Source organism: Tetrao urogallus (assembly GCF_951394365.1).
Source record: "Tetrao urogallus genome assembly, chromosome: 11".
NCBI lineage: Eukaryota > Metazoa > Chordata > Aves > Galliformes > Phasianidae > Tetrao > Tetrao urogallus.
In genome coordinates this window covers 6,720,248-6,743,067 of record NC_136824.1, presented here as the reverse complement: position 1 = coordinate 6,743,067, position 22,820 = coordinate 6,720,248, and the positions used below count along the sequence as shown (strand labels likewise).

General features: G+C 41.2%; 1 protein-coding gene across 1 annotated transcript in view; it reads right to left on the bottom strand.

Annotated features, from left to right (window-relative positions):
• The window catches only part of AGBL1 (AGBL carboxypeptidase 1), a gene marked incomplete at both ends in the record, with an annotated part of 267,987 nt that overhangs the window by 69,964 nt on the left and 175,203 nt on the right, over positions 1-22,820 (bottom strand). The window contains one exon of the mRNA XM_079540867.1: positions 16,281-16,447. Coding sequence (XP_079396993.1) covers positions 16,281-16,447 — 167 coding nt within the window. The remainder of the gene's footprint in view (positions 1-16,280; positions 16,448-22,820) is intronic.

Sequence of the window (22,820 nt, the reverse complement as noted above, 5' to 3'; positions counted from 1 at the left end):
AAGTAAACAGCTGCAATTCAATAGGGTCAACTACAAGTTACTACAACTAGGCAGGAATAATCAATGCTGCAAACACATGAATGAGAAGCAATGACAAGGTAGCATTTCTACTGGAAAACAACAACAACATTCTGCACTATTGAAGACTGCAAGTCGAATCTGAGCCTGCCACTCTTTTTTGTAACAAAAGTGCAGGTACAATTCTGGCTGGGTATTAAAAAAAAAAAAAAGTTAACTGGCAAGACACACAAATTAATCTGTTCTCTCTGCACTGTTAATCTCTGCTAGAATTCTGTTTCCAGTCTCAGGAAGCAATTCACAGGCAGACTTGTCTCAACTGAAAAAGATCCAGAGGACATCACTGAAAAGCAAATAAGCCTCTTCCTATGGCTAGTCTGGGTAGGGCGAAAAAAAATACTTGGCAAGGACTTCCTATGGCAAGATAGGACTTAAGACAGACAGCTGGAAAACATGCTCTAAACATGAGAGTTGTAAGAGCTGGATCAGATTACTTACAGAGTCTGGTAATCCCATTATTAGAGATCTTAACAGAAAACTTAGTCTAACATAACAGAAATGATGCAGTTGAAGTTGAAGAAAAAAGATGACCTGTGGAGATCGCTGCCAGCCATTAGCATCCTAATTTTATGCAACCACAACTGAAATATAGGAGCAATAATTCCAACATTAAGTGGCAGAGCAGAGGCAAGGGAGCAACTGGACAGTTAGAGGACGTGTCTGCTAGAACAGCGCAGGATGACTTTCATTGGGAATGAGATGCATTGGTAAGATACCCAAGACTGGAAAATCAATCACTACTGGAGACAGCAGTATTTAAAACAAAATCACTGTAAGGTCAGAAAACAAAAAGATGAGAAAGTATAATCCTGTATCAATATGCACCAATTGAATTAGGCAGTATAAAATGAAAGCTTGAATAAAACTTGCCTACGGTACTGCTAAACCTAGGAGGATTACAGGTCAGTCCTTGCAAACTCACTCCTCCTCACAAAAACTCCAGAGATGATCCAAATTAAGGGAATTAGAACAAGCCTTCATTGACGAACCGTTAGGAACAAATAGATTACTGAAAGCTGTGTACATTTTATCAGCAGCGACCAGGTTTGGCAGGGCTGTTATCACTGGGTCTTAGTTTATAGAAGTGTAGATGAAGGGGAGAGACCATCTGGGCAGAGCTGCCAAGTGAATCATAACGGATCAGGAGCACAGGGCTTCCCTTCAGAAGGTTGAGCTGGGAACACCCTATTGGGAATTCTTTCTCTCACCAATTTCATCTGATCTCTTCTCCCTAAATCCCTTTTCTATTCCAGGCTTTGTTTCTCTGGGGCCACTTATAGCACTCCTTTGTTGTGACTGAAGGAAGGAAACAAAAGAAGCAGCAAAGCATTTTTCTGTATTAAAAGCACAAAGATGAAATGCTTTGTTGACTGAATGTGTACTCTGCATTCTTAACTGTTCTGGTCCTAAGCATAGCAAAGTCTTCAGTTGCCTCGGGTCACATTCAGAGTACAAGTCAATATTTCATCAGTCTGGTATGGATTACAGAGGACTGAATTATCTCAGTATAAATTCTGGATTGCATTTTATACAGTCCATGGGCCTGATCCCTCCCTTCACTTTCCTACCTGCATTTTAGGAAAGGCTGCAGGTAGTTGTTATTCAGTAGGGTTTTAATAGATACATTTTCAGTTCTCACACCGATAGGAAGAAGGTTAGACTTTACAATACAAAGAACAGATGACAGCCATAAACTATCCCTTCTCTTCTGCCTCATCTCCACCCCCCTTTAAGATAGCTTTCCCTATTTAACTTATAATTGCAGTATGATTTTTCTTTTGGGGATGAGATTCATATCAACTCCACCATAAAGCAAGCAGAATAAACTTTATCATGGCAAACTACAGGCAGGTAAAAGTAAAGTCTGCCACCTCTTTTCTAGAAATGAATTAGCTCTGGTGCTATAAAATCTCTAACAAGTTGGATTAAAAGACAGACTCCTCTTACATCTTTATTCCCAACAGAAATAGCACTGCTATTGCTGGGAGATTTATTCATGTCACAACCAAAGCACTTCACATTCCCAAGAAGACTAAGTCCTTTGGCTTTTACCTCTTGTGACATCCTCAATACATTACCCTTTCCATCCGCAGACCAGGGTATATTAGAGATTAATACAGCTCAGCAACTCAAAACACACAGATTGTCAGTCTCGGTAATCAGCCTGAAGAATTTAGAGGACAGTTGTTATTTACTGAAAGTGATAAGAGACCCAGCAGAACACTTAACTCTAAATAAACAATGTGGAAACTTCACTACCCAGAAAGTCCTAAGTGGCAAATACACAGCTCAGATGTTCCTGAATATGGCTTGATTGCATTCATGCTGTGAGGCAGCAAAAGCAAAGGGAGCGAAAGCTTAAGTCAGAAGGCAGGGGGCCTTTCTCACATGGATCTGCTCTCGTGTTTAGCACTGGTTTGTTAGTTCATTAAGAGTGCGTTAGAAATCTGTTTCTCCATGCTTCTCACCAGCTCCACAGTGCAGCAGGGTGCCATTTGTTACAGCACAACTCGGTAATGGGGCCTTCTGGCATGTGAGCAGCAGCAGCCTTGCCCCAAGGGCTACGCAGAGCCTGAAGGGAGCTGGCAGAGGCTTTGTGCAGCACAGAGGTAACTGCAGACAACTCTTCACTTCTCTCATAAGTTTCCCAGTAGAGAAGTGTCCTAACAGAACAGTGAGAAGACTGCAGACAACCCCCATCTCCTCAGAAACATGCAGTGACATACCTAGCCTACCCTACCGTTGTGAATTTGAGCAAAAATGGGGAGCTGGGAGTCCTGAGAAGTGCAGCACACAGGACAGTGCTTTAGCACTTTACCTTTCTTAAGCTTGCAGTGGTTTCTGCTCACCCTAACGCTGGAAATAAACCCATTCTCCAACAAGCTGTTGCTGTTCATTCTAGGACTTGTGATGGAGCTCTGAAAATAGTCAAGTGGCACAACAGAGAGGGCTCCTGCATTTATGCCAACATCAGGATCCAGAGCCCAGGGATCTGAACGGGCTGATAATCGCCTCCATCGCTGGGCACTAAGTGGTTAGGCTTTGCCAGCTGCTGAATTCCTGCCAGCAGCATGTCTGACATCCTATAATAACCAGCCAGATGTGGGGCTAAAGTAAAACCTGACAGAGTTCACAAAGAAAATGGTGTGCCTGCCTCCCATGATCAGCCCTTGCTGATCTTTGAACTCGGTTGTTATCTTGAAGGAAAGCCTCTTCTGAACTTCGGTATGAATCTAATTAATGAGTTAATTCCCTGCTAATCTATTCTCCTCTTTGTGTCCGTTTCATGATTAATTTAGTTCCAGTGAATTTCCTTTACTGACTGCAGAGTAGAAACACACTTCCTATCCTATTAATCTCCACTTCTGACCCATCAGTAGGGCACTAAACAAGGGCAAATGGCTCCATGCTTTTATTTTCTGAGCCAAGTGATTTCTAGAACAGTAAGGTGGGAGGAGGTAGGGAAATTCTGCAGGCACATCATGCTACTATGTAAGAAAAGATGGAGTAAAGGCTGTAGATTAGTTGAAAATTCTGCCCAGTTACATCAACTATACATCTGACAGAGAGGAAAGAACAGCAAGGCTGCAAACTCTATAGGAATGTCATTCGGATGTAAAGGATCAGATAAACAGCCAAGCCCAAACTCCAAGAAGATAAAATCTGTTGAGGGAAACATAACAGAGGTCTGGGTTTTGTTACTCCTGAAGTTCTGAGGCTCCCTGATATACTTCCAAAAATATTTTACTGGTGTGGAAGAGAAGATCTTGACTGGAGAATACACAGACTTCTCTGTCTACCTCCACCTTCAGTACTCTTGGGAAAAAAAAGGGAATTTGGCCTGTTTACCTGCCTGCTGAGGTAACAGTTTCTCTTTCAGCATCTAAATCTTAGAATGAAGTCCTCATCATTGAAAAAAACATAATCTGCTGTTTAAACTAATAAAAGAACAACAAACCAAACCAAAACCAACCTGCATTACTGCTAGTAGTGTACAAACATGAAAGAAAGCAGCAGTAAGGCTGATATTTTCTTAGGAAAGCTGAACGATTAATAACTACCTGGAATAACATGGGGAGTGAGCACACGGCTGCAGCTTTATACCTCTGGATCCCATTCAGGGCTAGGCCGTTTATTTCCTTTAATGCTTTACATCTGTTAGCATTAAGCCACACTAACAGCTCTGATGGATTTACATGTATCTTGCTGTTGCATGCATCTCTTGAGAGATGAGGGATGGGAAAGGTTACCTTCCCGCAATTGCATTCCTACCCCACAGCTCTCATGCAGCCTTCAGGGAAGCATTTAAAAAAAAGAAAAAGAAAAAGAAAAGTAAAGAGAAGCAAAACCAAAAGAGCTTCCTTCCCCCATGAATTAAACAAAAATGTTTTGAGGCTGTGTAACATCCATAGAAGAAGAAATGCTGCCGGTGATTAGCATCGCAAGCCTTCCTTCTGATGGCACATCGTGTCGAGGACATTTTTAATGATGGATCAAGGACACTGCTCTTTGAGAGTCACCTTGTTTAGGCTGTGCTATCTGTAGCTTTCTTAGCATGCAAACCCAGCACCTCACAAGAGATGCAGTAGAGGCAGAAAAGCACCACAAGGCAAAGAAGTATCCTGTTTGCAAGGCTGTTCCTGTCACACCTGCAGGGGAAATAATCTCAGATGTTTCAGAGAGCATCTTTCTATTGATCCTTCCCCAACAGCCGTTTACTCAGAGCCTCTCTGTAAGGAGATGGAAATGCCAGAAATGAGGAAAAATACTCCAAAAAAGCAGAGACATGTAGTGAGCCTATCCATTACCCCCTTTCTGATAAACCCCAGCCCATGCACCAGAGCACTACATTTCTGAGAAGCCTGAGGAATTAGTCGATGCTGCATTACAGAACAGCCTTTCAGATATCTGACACTGGTGGGAATAAACTCCTGATGGACCACAACCAAAAGAAGGACATGAGCTAGCAACGAGAACAAAGATCAAAAGTCATGCAGGGATGCTGAGTACTCTGCTCCCAGTTTCTCTGTATCTCCAGGTGTTGGGCCATGCATGACTAGATTTCCCAAGCAGACTGGTGTATGGCCAGCAGGAGCAGTATTACAGGCTTAGCTTTCAGGCCTTATTCCCCAGACACTTTCTCCACTTGGAGCACAGACTTTGATCCTGAGCAGTACATTTGCACAAAAAGAGCTTGGGTGTGATTTTAAAGAGAGAGAGAGAGAGAGAGAGAAAAGTGAACAGAAGTTTTGCTTCTAAGTCTCATGTCTCCAATCTGCTCCTCCTTGAAAATGGCAAAGACGTCTCAGAGACATTGTCAAAGGAACCAACCAATTTTTCAGCCTAATTCATTCTTTGCAGATCCATTAAAAAAATAATTTTAAAAAAAATAATATAAAATTCTTGAAACTAAGGCAGTTTTGAGAATCACTTCCATGAAAGCAGGAAGGGACCTTAGGTCCCAGCTTCTTACAGGGACCCTCTGTCTTGCTCACTATTTGTGCTGCCCACAAGCTGCCAGCATGACTTCCTCATCCACTCATCTCTCTCTCTTCTATTTTGACCATTCTGGACTAATTAGGTAAAAACTGTCAAGTCAGACATAACACTGAAATCTAAAAAGTGACGTAATTTCTTATGGGCATGCACTTTCACCCGAGAGTCTCTGGTTTCCTTCACAATACCTCTCTGTGACCAGTAATCTTCCAAGATAATTACTTAAAGATAAAATGGTTTCTCCAATAAGCTTCAACTGCAAGGCCCGCAGACAACAATGTGGAAAATATCACAAAACTGATTTTAAGAATTGCTATGCTTTCTCTATCGAAACCATCTTGAATTCCTGTCTTCCTACATGCTAAAGGATAATACGTACAATCACAGAACAACACGATTTGGAAGAGACCCATAGAGTTCACTGAGTCCAATTCCTGGCTCCACACAGGACCACACAAAAATCAGACCGTACGCCTGAGTACATCAATAGGGAGGGCTCCAGAGAAGGTGATAAAAGTCATTAGAGCAATAGGAAGGCCAGATAATATGAACATCTTTCATGACCAGATGCACAAGAAGAGACGCGATCACTGTTTACAGAATAACTGGCAATTTGGGTACTCCCAATTATTCTCTCTTACAGCAGAGGACAAAAATGCATTTGCAAAGGTGCAGTTGCATCAGCCCAGCTGATGAAAGGAAACACTTTCTGAGCAACACACAGCTGATCTATAAAACTCAAGAGATAGCAGGGTGCAGTCAGGACCAGGGAAAGATTCAAAAGCATTAATCACTTCTACAGAGAACATTGCAACATTTCATTAGAAAGGATTATTCTTATTATAATTGCTGGGAAAGGCTATAATTTGTCACATTTCTCAGTATAAATAAATAACTGCCTGAAGATAGAAAGGCATTTCCCTACAGGGTGGGGATAGTTTGTAATTGTCCATGATGGCAATTTCTTGCATCTCTCTGAAATCTCTAATGCTCAGCACTGTCATGAAGGATGCCTGACTGGCTGGACATACTACAATGGATCCTGTCTCACAATTCACATATTTAAAGATGAAAGTACAGGTTATGTGCTACAATGAAAAATAAGTATTAATGCTATGGAAAGCCTGACAAGATGAATCCAGGTAGCAGTACTTTACCCAAATTCTTGGCTGCCCCCTGCAGTTCAAAGGAGATCAAACATTATTTTGGTATTTGGAAGCTTGCTTGCTATTTGAATGCATCGGACTTTTATCTTTTAATGAGATGCTGATGCTTTATGGAAGATACTGTAGAATGGCATCTTCAGAAACAATTCTGAAGTACAGAGTATGATGTAAAAACTTGTTGAGCAGCCCAGAGAGAACAAACTGATTAGACAGGAATAGATTGAGAATAGATGCTTTCTATTCCTCCTTTTATTCTTTATTTCTAATGATACTGCCCTGATAGCTCTTCTTGAATTCAGTTGCTTCCACTGCTTACTCTTCCTCCAAACTTCAAATCCTCTAACTCTTTCCAAAACAGGGATTTAAGGTAGTAACTAGCTGTTAATGCTAATAGGAAGCCATTATAGTTTAACTGGTGAATAATATGCCATAAATAAAGCTGCTGGTAATGTACTTTTAAATGGTTAAGGATGTAGTTGAAAGTGTAACCACAAAGCCTACTTCTGTTTCTTTAAAAATGAAACTCATTCTTCCAGAAATTAGCTTTACATCCATCTGAAAAACACAAGTTTTACCAAGAATAAACAGAAGCAGGATTGAGAGACGTATTCAGCAAGGAACTCTAACTGCATCAAAGGGGAAAATACGGAGAGAATATGCCCTAACAGCTGTAAACAGCTGTTTTTCTTCTTTCCTCCTACACTGTTCAGAGCCTGCTTCTCCTTTCTGCTCTGGTGGTGGTCAGTGCTTGGCATGTTGTCTTTGCTCAGCCTGCACTACTGATATCTACAGACTGGCCATGGCCAAAGAGGCACGGGTCCCTCATCTTGCGAGTGAACTTTCCCAATATTCATGGGAAATGGATTTGAGCTTTTAGGCTTGAATTTTTTTCTGTTTTGCAGATGTTAAGTATTCACAGAACCACAGAATGGCTTGGGTTGGAAGGGACCTCAAGGATCATCAAGTTCCAACCCCCTATGAAGATCCATGTGAAGTATTAACTTCATATGATCTTCATCAACACATCTCTACAGGCCGGGCCTAATTCTTACAAATCTTCCTGCTAACATCAAGTTAAACCTATATATTTTAATGAGTCCCCACTATTTCTGAGGCAATATAATGAATCGTCAGAGGCTACAGCAACTGGCTTACATGTTTATACTTCTACGCATACGTGTTCATGTGCATCGGTACACGTGTGCGCTGGGTCTGAAAACACCAACCTGCACGTATTCACCTCATGTCTCACACAACAGCCCTGCCATGCCCGTCTTTCTAATATCTCATATGGCAGCAAGCAGCAGGGGCTGCGCGTGAGTCACAGCCACAATACACTGCACAGCCGGAGCCTCTGACAGGATATACAATAGAGCTGAGATGTCAGTGGAGGTGGCTTTGGAGTACTTTAAAAATGCTGTTCAAGTGCCAACTTTCACCTCCAAATATGACACTTTGTTCGCCCACCCGCTTTCGTTCCAAGTGAAATGTTCCTTTTACTGCACTCGACAGCTTTAATTATGAATTTATCTGTCTTTTCTATCCCTATAACTGTTCAGTCTTTCATTTGTCTTGCATAGATTTTTGATATGCTCCTAGATAGAAGTTGTATACTGTCACCATGGTACAAGTGGCCTGGTCAGACACTCATTTGCAGGCTGGGCATCAGACCAAAACCTGCAATAAGCTGTTTGCCTCGAAAGCACAAATCTCGTGTGTTCCCTCTGCAGAGAAAGAATGCAGAGACAGGGACACAACTTGCCTAGGAGTGTCATTACATCAGAACCACTATGTTTTCCTTTGCTCTTATTGTCTGAGAAACTTAAATACGTATAATATTCTGACCTGAGGAAAACATGGTGGTTTTACTGAGGTTTCAGCCCCTTCTATCATATTTTGCCCATGACAGGAGACCTTCATTTTAAACAGCAGCAACACGTGTAACACTGTCACCATCAATACCGTGCAGGACTGCAAGGCTTTGATGCTAGTAATGTGTGGGAAAGCAATCCACCTAGCTCCACAATAATGTTACATGGAGTTCCCCAACACTGCCTCTTAAACACCCAATCCATGGTCAATCCAAAATGTCACATCTTGCAGCATTCAAAATGACCAGAAGTCTAAAAAGATCAATCCCTTCATTATCCTTTGTGCCTTCTAGAAAAGATTCTATCCTGTTCCATGGTCAGTGCTACCCTGGTCTATAAAGGTCATCTCAGGGAAGTGCACATCCCTCATAATCCAGTCTTTTGGGGGATATTTCATAACTTCATTAATTACTTCTGAAGCAATCAGCGCTGTATTTCTATCCCAGCACGTGAAGGGACCCAATAACTTTTATATTTCCAGTTAGATTTTAAGGGAAAAGGGCTGCACTACAGAAATACAGATGCTCCTGATCAATACGAAAATGTCTAATACCAGACAGTAGCAATGTGCCTCACAGAAAGGGCAATGCAGAGCCCATTTGTTCTGCTGGATATATACAAGTTCATTATTGGTACTCCAGTCAGATCTGTACGTGTACAGTAATCTGAATAACCTCAGATATGATAGCGTGCAGTCCTTCTGTGATTCCTTTTTCTGCCATTTGCTCTTTTTCTCTCATTCCTTCCTGCTGCTGTTTAAATTGCTATTATTAGCTATTAAAAGATAAATGAATTACCTCTGAAATAAGCATGAATAATTGTTCCCAGCCTGAGATAGGCTGGGGCTGGTATTTGATAACAATCAACAAAAGCTGTGCAGCTCCCAAGGTTATTTCATAATAATAATAAAAATCAATAGGAGGAAAATAGGGACAGCTCCAGAAAGTGTTAATGAAAAGTTGCTGAATTACAGTGGCTCACCTGTGCACAGCTACATAAAAGCCTTCTGAATACCAAATACATTAATTATAGACTGCATTGCTTGGCTGAACCTCCAAAGAATTCATTGGGCTTGTATTCTCCCACTAACAAAGGAGAGATGCTGAAGAGTGCTGGATGAGAAGGATGAAGAGAGGGAGGGATGGAAGAAAGTTCATGTTCTTATTTAGAAAACACGATTATCAATACATATACTGACAGTAAAGTCTGAACCTTGTAATAGATCTAAATCCAAAATCAGAGGTGTTTCTGCTCAGTAGCAGCGCATCAAGATTTTAGGTCAGACCTTGGACAGCAAGAAGATATTCCTCTTTTGCAGCATCTGTATGAAAGATCACTGAAAAGTATACATTTAGAGTATTTGAGCAATACCTCCTGGTAGTCATAAACTGATTCTGACTCCTTACAGTAATGTGAGTCCACTCCGGAACCTGTCTTCAGCTGTTCTCATAGCTGACACGCTCCGTTACTGTTAGATGTGCCTTGAAGAGTTACATGAAATACATTAGCTCCTTTTGCCCCATGTTCTATGCCACTAACGTGACACAGTGTGGCAAACGTGACACTTGGCTTATTGGATAAATCCAATCACCATCACCATGCCCTTTTTCCTCAGGCATCCAACTACAGAAATATTCATAGATGTTCACAAAGCAGTAGAAACTTCAAATTCCTTTACTAGCAGTACAACCTGTGACTAAGCTAAAAAATGGAATCAATAAACAACTTCTTCTTCTGAAAGCTGCCACAAGATATTTAATGTCTACAGATGATCAAGGTTAAAAATGTTCCAAATCTTTACTTAAAGAAAAACGAACATTCAATCAAACAGAAATCTGAATCAAAACTGCTAGATAATTCCTGCTGACATTTTCCAGGGAATTAGATTCACAAAATGATGAAAGAGGGCTTTCATCTTCATGCATGTGTCAGAGGACTCCCCAGAGTCCAACCATCCAGCCTGCCCCAGTGGACCAGATGCCGAGCCTGCTGGAACTGCAAGGAGATGGGGGCGTTTGGGAGGGTGAAGCATTGCCTTGCACTCAAACACTCCAGCTGAAATTTCTTCCAGTTCGTATAATTAAAAAACAAAAACAAAACAAAAAAACTGTAACAATGAATGAATGAACTGTAACAATGAATGAAACCCACATTCACCTGTAAGCACAAAACGACGCAAACCAGAAAGCAAAGGAGCCATTTGCCATCACTGTACAGAATTCTCATGCCGTATTTCTGCTGTTCAAAGATAAAGATGCCTGAACTGAAATCAACATGCCACGCTCCTTCTTTGTTCTTCTGCTGTTTGAACTTCCCACTTTTGGGTCTGCTTCGCTCTATTCTGATCCAAATGGCATTTTGGCCAAATAGCTTAAAAGATGAGTGGGGTTGCTTGCACAGCCATAATCAGGGGAGGATGCATTACAGAGAAGAGATGGGAAATCCAACAGTTCAATACTATCCAGGATTGTGATGGTGCATCAATGCAGTATAGGAGAAGAGCAAGCACAGTTCCAAACGATCTACAAATCCTTCTTGTCAATTATTGGATTTGCCATTCACTCACCGACCATTTTAACTGCTCATTGCATGGAAGATGAAAAGATTACATCTGGACAGAGGGCCACGGTAGTGATTAAGCATTCTGCCTTTGATTAATATCACAGTTAGGTATATTTACCATCTGGGGCAGAGAGAAATTTGGCTCTGCTCAAGAAACATAAGAAATTATAAAGAAACACAAGAGATGAATAATATCTGAGTCAGCAGAAAACACTTAATGACTTTGCAAGGGTCTGCCTCAATATGTAAGAAACATCTCCCAAAAAAAGGGCTACAATTGCTGCAGTATTTGCAAAACACTCCCAGGCATAAATGCAAAAAGAGAATGAAGGAACATGCCATCCATTCAAAACATGAGGAAGAAGGGGAAAACACCTTTAACAAGGGAATGATCTTGCTTTCTCAAACCTGTTCTAAGTGAGCAGTCACTTCTCATCCTCTTTGTGGTCATGAAAAATGTGTAGTTACCTGGGCAGCACTGACTTAAAGCCCAACTGTTTCATAGCAAATGAGGCATGAAACTTATTATCAAAAAACATGATGTCTGAAGTACATGCTGTCATTTCATTTTCCCAGAAGAGAGCTTCCGAATGCCTGAACTGAATGCAAGGCATGGTGGGAGGCTGGAAATACAAAAATTAGTGGTTCTTTTTGAGCAAAAGCACATTTCTGAAGCCAACATCTACAACACCGTATCTTTAGGAGTTCAGAGAGTAAAATACCTCTATGATCAACTGACACATTACCTGGTTTTTCAGAAGAGGGCTGCCAAAGGCAGGAAACTCTCCACATATTTGACATTTGACCTTGGCAGAATGGTCCTTAAAACTGGCCTTGTTGCATGCTGGTGGAGAAATAGTTATTTGATGCAAAAAAATACCTATAAAAAGTCCGTGAAAAGAAAAACCCACAAGCTAAGTTCTTTAGTAGGTCTTGTGCAACGTGAGGGTGATGATGCCTGAACAAGTGTGAGAGTTAAGGATAAATGTCCCAGGGGCACTGGATGCTAATTAAAAGCTGGCTAATACCTTGAACGATTTAACCACTAGACAGGCAGTCCCTTTACTGGACTTTCCCCAGTTTTATAAAGGTACAGCATTGAGTAGGAAGTAGCTTTCTGTGGAAAGAGAGTATCTGAGTAAGGAACTTGCAGTTTACTGTAGAGATTTCAGAGTTAAACTATTTCCAAACAGTCAAGCACTTTCAGGTAATCCAGAAATCCTATGATCTCAATGCACCTCATGGCAATAATCTCAATTGTTACCTGTTGGCTTTTAAGGCAGCCTTAAGAAGGGCAAATATCTATCCTGGTAACTAAGCTCCAAGTGGAGCTTGGAAAAGTCCTGAATGTGCTTAGTTTCTATCCATCCCATGAGCTTCAGTGAAACACAGGGAGAAAACAGCTCTTCCCTGCCCCTGTACCTGCAGCCATCGCACATTAAGGCTCTGATGTATCTTATGTATGTATCTACCTTATACTTCACCTTTTGGCACGATCATGAGACAGCTGCCACATAGACCTCAGAGAACCAGTGACAAAGAGCTTTTACATGAACTTCATGCTGCCCAAAGATTTCCAGGCTCTGGGGGAAATACTCTGCTGTTCTGTTAGTGAGCCCCAGAGATGAAAATTCAACTCCCCTTTTACTTATTTTCAAATGCAGCTACTTTGTTACTGTGCCTCTCCTGGGAACTTATTCCACAGTTAATGCTTGTGAATGACTTCATTTACTGTTCATGCTAGACTGAGGTCAAGAAGAAATTCTGGCTTATGTTCCAAAATGTATTTAGTTAGGACCACTAAAGGTTTAGTACACCTTTCTTTGGCTCACTGGAGACTGTACACTGAACACTATGAGATCAGGTGGGAGAAATCCCCCATTCACACCAGGATGCCTCCACTACACCAGTCACTTCCCCAGCAGCTATTACCTTGCTTCAATTTACTGCTTAGTGACTCTGACAGAGCAAATAGTTTATTCTAGAACAGTAGCCAGGTCCAGCCTGCTCCTTCATCCTCCTCACAGCAGTAGTGGAAAAGTAAGGCTGCAAGACGCCCTGAGCAGAGAGAGCTCTAAGAGGAAAATTAAAAGACACATCCACTTATAAAAGCTGACAAGTGAAAATGTTCGCTGTTGTAGGGAGATGCTGAGATGCCAAGTCAATGCCACGCACACCAGACACCATGACAAAAAAGACACAAATGCAGAACATGAACTGTAGGGGTTTCATAACAGAAGAGACCTCTGACTTGTGATCTATGTACCTTTGCCATGAGACATTTCATCTGGAAGTCAGGTCTGTCCAGTACTGGATTAACTTCTCTTTCCATGGCTTGACCTGTCACCCAAATTACTATAGAGATGGGCACTCAGAAATGCACACTGAGAAAATTAGATGGACGTATTTAACATAAGCACTGTGCAATGAATCTCACTGATCAGCTGTAGTAGTCAGTGCAATTTCAGCCTGCCTTCTGCAAAACAAAATCCTACCAACTAAATAACGATTGTATTTTCATCAAGGTCGAGCAATAGTCTTCATTTTCTTTTGACACTGTTAATCCTGCTCTGATAGGAAACATCCATATGCGTATCCTTCTCTAGACGTGTCAGCAAGACAGTTTTCTGCAATACACTTCAACAGAAACAAACATTAGCTGCAGTCGGTGCCACTGGCTCCCACTTAAACACCCACTGTTCATTACACAGTACAGAATTCTGGCAAAGGGATTGCCTGCAAGGTGTTCAAACAACTTCTGCTCACAGTGTAAAGCACACAAGAAAGACATCCCACACCATAACCATGTAGAGCACTCTCTGTTGAACCTGCAGGCCCCAAGTTTAACTCTGCTTTGGCAAAGGTACAAAAATAATTTGGGTATTTCCATCCTCACAAGAAGAAAGCACACAAAGTACTCAAGGATGCTGTGCATCTTTGTGATTACTACTTCCTGCTCCTTAAACCTCCTAGACTTGGAAAAAGCAGACTGTAATTTCCATTGACGTAGTGACACACCACCAGTAAGCAGAAAGACTCTGGTGACCTCCTTGTGCTACCTAGAAGGAGAAAGACTGGAGTTCATCTTTACAGAGTAAGATTAGGCTGAGTGGTACCCCAAACTGCAACCTCCAGAGAAATGTTTTGATGGATAAAAGTCTATGAATTATTTTATTTCAAAGTCTGAGCTGGGGGGAGAGGCCTGGATACAGCTGCTCTCCTGCCCATAGCAGTGTGTTCTCTGTATTCTGCATTCTTCCTTTGGTTCCTAGGCCTCCTATTCCCACTAAAATCAAATTATGCAATTCTCTTGGCGAGACTCAAAGAAACCCAGAAGCAAAATTTTAATTTTCTGAATCAGAATCAATACACTGCACAATCATTTTCAATGAATTATTTACCATAAAATAGAATATGCTTACAAACACCTTGGTCCCCATGTCTCCCTTTTCCTGATCTCCCGCAAAAAACCTCCTGCAGTATGACGAATCTCTAGACAGGAGCAAACAATGCAATGTTTACTTGTACTATAAATGCCAACTAATCGCACCTAACCCATCAGAACTCCATAAATCTGCAATTCTACCCAGTGAAGTGAAAGCGAACAAGTCACCATCACACTGCCTTTCAGCAGTGGCACTCCATCCCCAGATGACATGGAGTTACTAACGCTGGGGAACCTTGAAAAAACAGAGTGCTTTGCTTTCAACCACCACAAACATGTCTGGAATGGTATGGGAGCTTTACAAGACAAGGGATTTTTCTTTAATTGTTAACTTCTTTAAAAGTATTTGTCATTGGAGAGTGTCTTACTGCTATATTGGTAAAGGTCCATTACCTACACAACATCAGGAAAAATGAAATGAATGCTCACTAACATGAAATCAACCAAGAAAAAGGTAATGGGAAACCGCACAAATGAGAGAAAGTGCTCACGGAGTCAGTATGACCAGATGGCTTATTTTCAGTGTTTGGGGCAAGTCAAAGTTCAATATTTTCCTTCCCAGAAGTTGTTTTCATGCAAAAGCTTTTCTAGCTCTAATTCAGAACTCAAGTTTTGATTTATATCTCAAACCCATCTACCTGGCCAGGCTTCAGTAGTTCTCTCTAATGACACACCAACAATTTGTCGGATGGCTGTCCACAATACTGAAACCATTTAGGATACATGCTAATTGCTTCATTTATGTGTTCCTATGTACAAGCGAGCACAGCTATACCAAAGGAATGTCTCTATATTTTAGTTCTCTTTTTTTCATTGTTCCCCATAAACATTAAAAACCATGAACAAGCTTGTAAGAATGGTTTCAGGCATGAGGAACAGGTGGTGCTAATGTCAGTTAAGTATTCCTGCAGGGGGAAGACTGGAAGCTTGCTGTAAATTATGGGGGCATTTCTGCAACAGAAAAATTGGCTTTTCATTGATGAAGCTGGAAGCACTCTTTGATAACAAACCCACTGGGAGCTTCAAATCATATCACATCGCTAAGTTTTTCTTTCTCCATTTGTCTTGAAAAAACATTACTGCAAGTGTAAGTGCTTGCATGTAGCACTAAGAAGAGGATGGTTTAGAAAGACCACATACATCTCTGCTTCATTACAGCTGAAGCATCCCACAGTCTGACATCCAGGGCAAATTCCCCATATACTTACACTGAGGCAACCTCACTTGCATAGATCCCACTGAACATAGGAAACTAAGAAATGAATTTTTCAATTTGATAAAAAAAAACCTCCTATGTGATTGTTTGGATAATGACATCATCACATGCACCAAAAGTCAGAAACCTATGCTTTATATGTCTGTAGGATTGGTGCTGTGAAGAAAAGAGGAATGACAGTGTGAATCCTTGCAGAATCAGGCATAAAAATTTCTAAATCATACCATCAAAGCCCTTTACTAATCTTCAGTATTAGTTCCCAGTGCTATAGCACTTGGAGAACGTCTTCCCTGTAGGTGATTGTCTCCACAGAGAGATATGAGCTGGACAGAACATCACCTGAAACTTCGGTTTCCTGCTGATGAATTACTCTGGGACAGTGCCATCCATATGCTCAAGTAATATTTTGAGAGGAAAATGAAAATCACAAGAAAACTGTCACTGACCTTTGTGCCCGGTCTGTTATTGTTATTTCTTCCTCCAGATCTAGGAGTAGCGCTGCCTGAGCCATCACCTTCTTGCTGCAGGGCAAGGATTTGAGGTGCAGAATGAGCAGAGCAAGGCAAAACTTGCTTCCCATCTCCTCCAGCTCTTGAGTTCCCAGCTGCAAGCCCTGGTGGAAAAAGTAGGAAGTTTCATTGCTGAGTGTACAAACTGCAGGTGTTGGGAGATTGTTTTTCAAGAGGACAGTTCTTAGATTTCTTCCTCCCAACTGAACGAGGTGTTTGTTTGCTTTCTATATATGCAGAAATTTCAGTCATTCATGAATTCAATGACAGCATTTGTTCTACAAGATCTATTCAAAATAGCTTCTATTTTACAACTGGGGAAACAGAGGCAAGTAGCATAAAAGTTGTCATTGTAAAAATTAGACTCATACCCAAGGAGGATCTGACTAAATACAAATCATTATGTCTTATTTTTTCTTTCTCTCTGCAGAAGTGTCATCTCCCTAAGCAATGGGAAACAAATAGGTTTTATAACTGAAAATACTGGGCAGTGGCAGAGATTAAAGAAAAACAGTGAGGAGGGGAAGGAGGGAAGATCTTTAACAAGTTATGAATTGTTTTTTAAGAAAATCAATTACAAAGTAATTGCAAAATAACAAACAGCTCTGAGGAATTTCTCGGTGTATTAAAAGCTTATGTCTCTTGTAAGGATGTGCAGGCAAAGAAATGCACAGACAGGATTGGGATTACCAACATCACCTTTCTAAGAAGACTCCTTCAAGCTGTGGATCCTCACTTGGAAGAACCCTGACTTCGATAGTCTATGCATGCTTTTACACTAAGTAAAAAAATACAGATCTAACAAAAAAGTAACAAGGCCTACACAGGAGTAATCCAGCGTAATTACTGGTAGTTTCTCACAAGCAGTGAGATGGCAAGAGACCAAAAAAACCCCAAAACACAAAAGAATTGCTGGAAAAAAAAAATAACCCTAAGAAACTGCAAAATCCCTCATCTTTGGCATTTAGTGATCACATCATGTGTTACTCCTTAATGCTATCACATCAGGGGTTGAATCAATTGCTGAGCAATTGCTGCCTTTGTCAGTATCAGCCCTGTGTGCTTTTGAAGCACAAACCACCTCTGCAGCCAACCTTCTGACAAGAACTCCAGTCCCATTTCCAAGACTGTTTCCTTAGCAACTGCCACAAGTCCACGTTCACAGCCCTGGCAGCAGCCACAAGCACGGTGTGTGCTCCATCCAGCATGGCCTGCACTTGACCTTCCACTCAGTGTTTATTAGTGGACATCTTACTGGTAACAGAGCCAATATAATATATTCCAGTAACCCATAACAGGGGGCTGAGCTCTGATCTCATATTTCTCAGTAGTTTGTTTTGCTTTTTAAATTTTTATATGCTTCCTGTTTAACGTTGCATTTGTAACTTCCCTAGGATCTTCTGCAGAGCTGAGAGAAAACGGGAGCCAACAGCATGCAGGTGGATGGAAGAAAGATGTTTCTCAGGTGACCATCTACAGCTCCCTTGTAGTGCTTTTTTTTTGGTTTATGTTTGTTAGAGGCCACAAAGTACCTCACAGGGTGAAAGCCTCCGCTTCAACTCCAGCAGGTCCAGAATGTACAAAGAAAATCTAGCATTACAGAAGCCCTATCTGATAACAAATACATTTTCCTGTAGTAATACATTGAAATTCGACTTCTTTTCTGAAACTCTATGAGTAAATATGAATAGGTAATTATAATGATGAACAGGAACAAACAATGCATTATTTTGAGCTCAAACAATACTGAGTGGTTGGACAGCTAGATAAACAGAGGACATGCCTGAAAGAGCACACAAACAATATGAGAAAACTGAGCCTCACTACCAGGCAGGGCTGAAGGACTCTGGAGAACTGACTTCTGCTCTCAGAAAGTCTCTTAAATATCTTTAAAGCAGTCAGCAAATCTCTAACATCATTTCTTTTCCCATCCTAATCACCTATACTGCAAGCTTTGCTAAGTAAGAGCCAGGTACAATGAACTATAGTAATTATTAATAATGATAAGAAAACAGATGAAGAGGCTTTGAGGAACCAATGGTCATTAATACAAAACAGCTCTACATGGATTCCTAACTTTCATTATTTTACTTCAGAAGACATTTTAGTGTGCCAGAGTTACAGTCAGCAGGTAGAAGTGGTGACATTTCTGAGCAAAAAAAATGTCACTTCCACAGCAGAAGAGTTATTCTCTCAGGGCTAAAAAATACAAAGAACATCTTGGGGCTTTCCCTGGGGTGTATCTCAGGGTCCTGCTTCCAAGGCCTAGTCAGCACACTAAATATCTATCGATCCAGGAGATGCGAATAGTGACAGTGCTAAAACTCAGCCTGTGGGCTTACGATTCCCTGGGGTTTTATTCAGATATGAAGAGGCCTTAAGAAACTATGAACAGAGAAATAATAATAATAAAACTATAATACACCTGAGAAGCCTCAGACAGTAACTACTCATGCTCTGAAGTTAGCTGCTGTATGATGGATCCGTATTGCTTTCAGAGCAGTCAGCTTGGGAATAACAGCAGGAAACCTCAGCTAGAACATTACAAGTTAACACATTTAATTCACCTCAAACACAGGCAGACTTATTTTCTAACTCAGAAAATGCTCTCCCTCTTCTTCCTCAGCTCTCAGCAGAGGTTAGGGCTGAAGCTGCATAGGTGACTACCATTAAAGTGAAGATGTCGACAGAACTGACGTATCAAACTAATGGCATTGATGATATCTGCCAGCAGTGCCACGAGCTGGTGCTCTGGTTAGGATCCAGCCCCTCTTGCATTGCCTGAAAGGGATTTCCCTCGTAGCTCTGCAATACACATGGCTGTAAAAAATGATCAGATCATGCTGAAAAGTTGTGAAAAAATTATACAAGAGATAAAGAAAGAGAAGTGGTGAACTTTGGTTTTGATTAAGAAGCAGGTAGGAAGCACGCATCCACGGCAGTGAAGCTGCGTTGTTTCTACTCATAGTGACAATATATAATCCATTTGCCACTACTGTACAGGAGGAAGCTGTTCTACCTGTCAGCAGGTTCTCTGCTATGCCCTGAATCCTCAGTGACCCTATCCTTCTCTATCACAATGCCTTATTGCTCTGTCCTCCTTTGGAAGCATCTATATGAGAAGCGGAGCACAGTGCAGTCTTCCAAGCCAGCAAAACCTAAGCAAAGTCTGAATCAAAAAACTGCACCAGAAAGCTGCAGACAAGATCATCAGTCTTAATTAGTTTAGGCTCAGAGATATGCTAACAAAGCTATTCTACTTTGATGATCAGCTCATATCTTTGCACAGTTCTTGCTCTTCGCAACGTGAAAGTACCAGTCTGGATCAGCATCGGCTCAATACATCACGCTCTGCTGCACAATACAAATATGCCCACTGGTCCCATGGGCCCCCTCATGCAAGTCTTTTAAAGACATAATGTTAAAGGATAACAGGTTAATCATTTCCTGGCTATTATAAAGAATAATGGAGCTAAACATTTTTTTGCTAATCTCTTCTCATTTTTTCATACCACAGCAGACAGTACGGTAAGAGACATCACCCAGTAACTCTCTAATATTTGGATGTGTCTTAATACATTATTTTGTGGGAAGAAACATTCCAGAGGAACTCAACATGGCTAATCAGATGAATTAAATGGACACAGTCTGTTAGCTCTTGGTCTAGTTAGACCAATACATTTCTTCTCTTTTCTGCCAAAACCGTTTTTATTATAACAGCTAGGGCAGTGAGGTGTTCACCTGCATCTCCTAATTGACACTGTGTCACAGTAATAGAAAACATGGAAGGAGGAAAAAAAATAAAGCTATTCTGTGATTTATCGTTTGGCCAAGATAATGGCAATAAAAACTCTCCTAATGAAAGTTGATGAAATCATAGCGGAAAAACAGTCCATTCACATTCAGCACTGATGCATCAACTATATACTCACAACTAAATGCTTCCAATGTCTCTCAATTTGCCCAAAAACACATCACAGGATAAAAGACAATGTAACAGGAAAACTTCATTATTCATTACTCATATACTTTAAACAATCCCACAGCCAAAGGCAGCAACAGCTTCATAACACAGATATTGTTGAAGTAGGTGGAAGGACTCCAAAAGTTAAATGAGAAATTTCTCTCTCCAGCAGGGTAGCTAGAGCTGCAGTTAAACTGGAGTTGAAAGATATTAATAAACACAAGTAGACAACAGATTTCAGAGCCATCATTTTTCTCTTGCATTCAGAGAAAAGGGATCTTTGGCATGCAGTATGGTCACTTTTGGGCACTGTTCAATCCTTGAGGCAATATTTTTTCCCTGCAAACTTACTTCCAGTCAACACATATACACACACATGCAGAGTATTCTCTGCATCTCAATAGCTTTACACATGCACAATGGTTATGCCCTAAGGCTGAGTATAAATAAATTGACAGTCTGGTTTCCCACTAATTCCATCAGTGAGCTCTCTATCGGAATACTAATAGAAACTGTTTTGAGGCTGTACAGGACAAACCACACAGCTGAAAGAAACATTTGGTGCCTGGTGCCTGCAGCTGAAATTTTAGCCCGGGCCAGCCCCAAAAGACAGTGTTCTTTAAACCCCTGTGAAAGAAAACATGCTGACACACATTGGGGAACCAGTTATTGAGATGAGGACAGTGGGGAACGAGCCAGCTTTTCTCATGCCTCAGAGATCCCTAAGCAGTAGGTATGGCAAGCAGAACAGACAAAGTTTAGGGGATGGAAATTTGGGCCAAAAGATTTCAAAGGGATTAGGCAAGCAGAAAAGGCTGAAGAGAAAGAAAAAAATCGGGTAGCAGGAATTTCTAGAAAGATGAGAGGGGTTGGAGTTAAAGACAGAAGATGAAAGGACTGGAGAGATAAAAGGATGAGAAAGAGTGAGGGGTGGTTGAGGTCAGTGGATGCTGATACGGAGGAATGATAACAAGAGGAAAACTAATGGAACCCTCAATCCCCATCTCACTGTTGGAAAGGTGTGCCTCACTGTGAACGTCAGTCCCCGCTATGCTTAGTACTTTGGCCACTGGGTGAGGAAACAAGGCGCCTTCCAGCTTGCCTTCAACCCACTCTGAAAATCTGCTGAATTTGGCTGGTGTTCTGATTCAGCTGAGACTGAGCAAGCTTCTTTGTTTTGGTACCCAAGAATGGGTTATTGATTTGTCATTCAAACGGACTCTTTCCCTGGCTAAAGATGCTAACAAGGCAAGATTATTCAAGGGATGGAGGGAAGCAGATCAGAAAGGAGAAAGAGGCCTGAAAGGCCTGCTAATAAGAGAACTGAGGATTTAGCAAACAGTAAAACTGGTGGTCATAAGTTATTTAGATAGCATAGAAAACCATCCAAGGTGAGCACAAGGATGGGACTACATTCTCATCACCCTCCCTCAGAGACTGCACACTCACACACAGCAGTAGTGGTTGGGTAAGGAATGCTTCTATGCTTATTGTATGCTGGTATACCTCTTCTGCGCAGCTCCACGAGACCAAAGATAGTACAGGGTACCTGAATGTCTAGTTTTGCCAGATCACTTTTTGGGTATCATTGGCCAAATGTATACATTTATGTCAGGCGTAACTGTGAAAAGTGGCAGAATCAGGAATAAAAGATGGACAAAAATAGAACGCAAAACCAAGATATTCTCCCCTATGAAGACAAGCCATATAGGTAAACATTATTCCTTGCAGAGCTCTTGTTTTCCAATAAAGTTGAGTAGTAGACATTGGTCTTCTGTCTCATGCATTACCATGTGACATCCTAGGGAAGCATTTTTAGGCTCCAGATGGACCCAGACCTAGCATTAACAGATTATCCCTCACTGCAGAGGCTGAGCAATCTTTCACCACTTCCCGCAATGTCTTCTCAAACACAACCTAAAAGGCTGAACGAACAATATGCGAAGGCAGAACGGAGCACTTCAGAGGAGCCTGCACTGTTTTGCAAAGACTGGGTCAGCAGTCTCTGAAGTTCTGATCTAAGGATTACTCTTGTAGGAAGAAGTCTACCTGCATGATCCGGTTCAAATGGTTATCAGTACATCATGCATTTCTCACATTACCAAGTAGCCATAATGCACGTGGAGGAAACAGGAGGAAGACATGATACTGAAGGTCCAGAGGGCAAAGAACAAAGGTAGTGGGAATTGTCAGTATGCTTTTGTTGTTGTCATCGCTTGTTTGTTAATTAGGGAAGAAAAAAAAAAACAGAAAATAAAAAAATAAGTGCTATTTCCTGAAAGAAAACAAATACCGCTCCAGATAATTAACTCTCCTACTTGGCAGACAAGAAGTAGAAATGGGGAAACCATTCAAGGTCATACAGTGATTCTGGGCAGTGCGAGAAAAGAAAGCTGTTTGATACTGGTGACAACCAAGTGCTTTGTTCAAGAAAATTCCTTTATTTAATGCAGGTCCCAGTATTGGCAACAGGCTAACTGGTATTACCCCATCTGACTGTGCCTTGAACATTC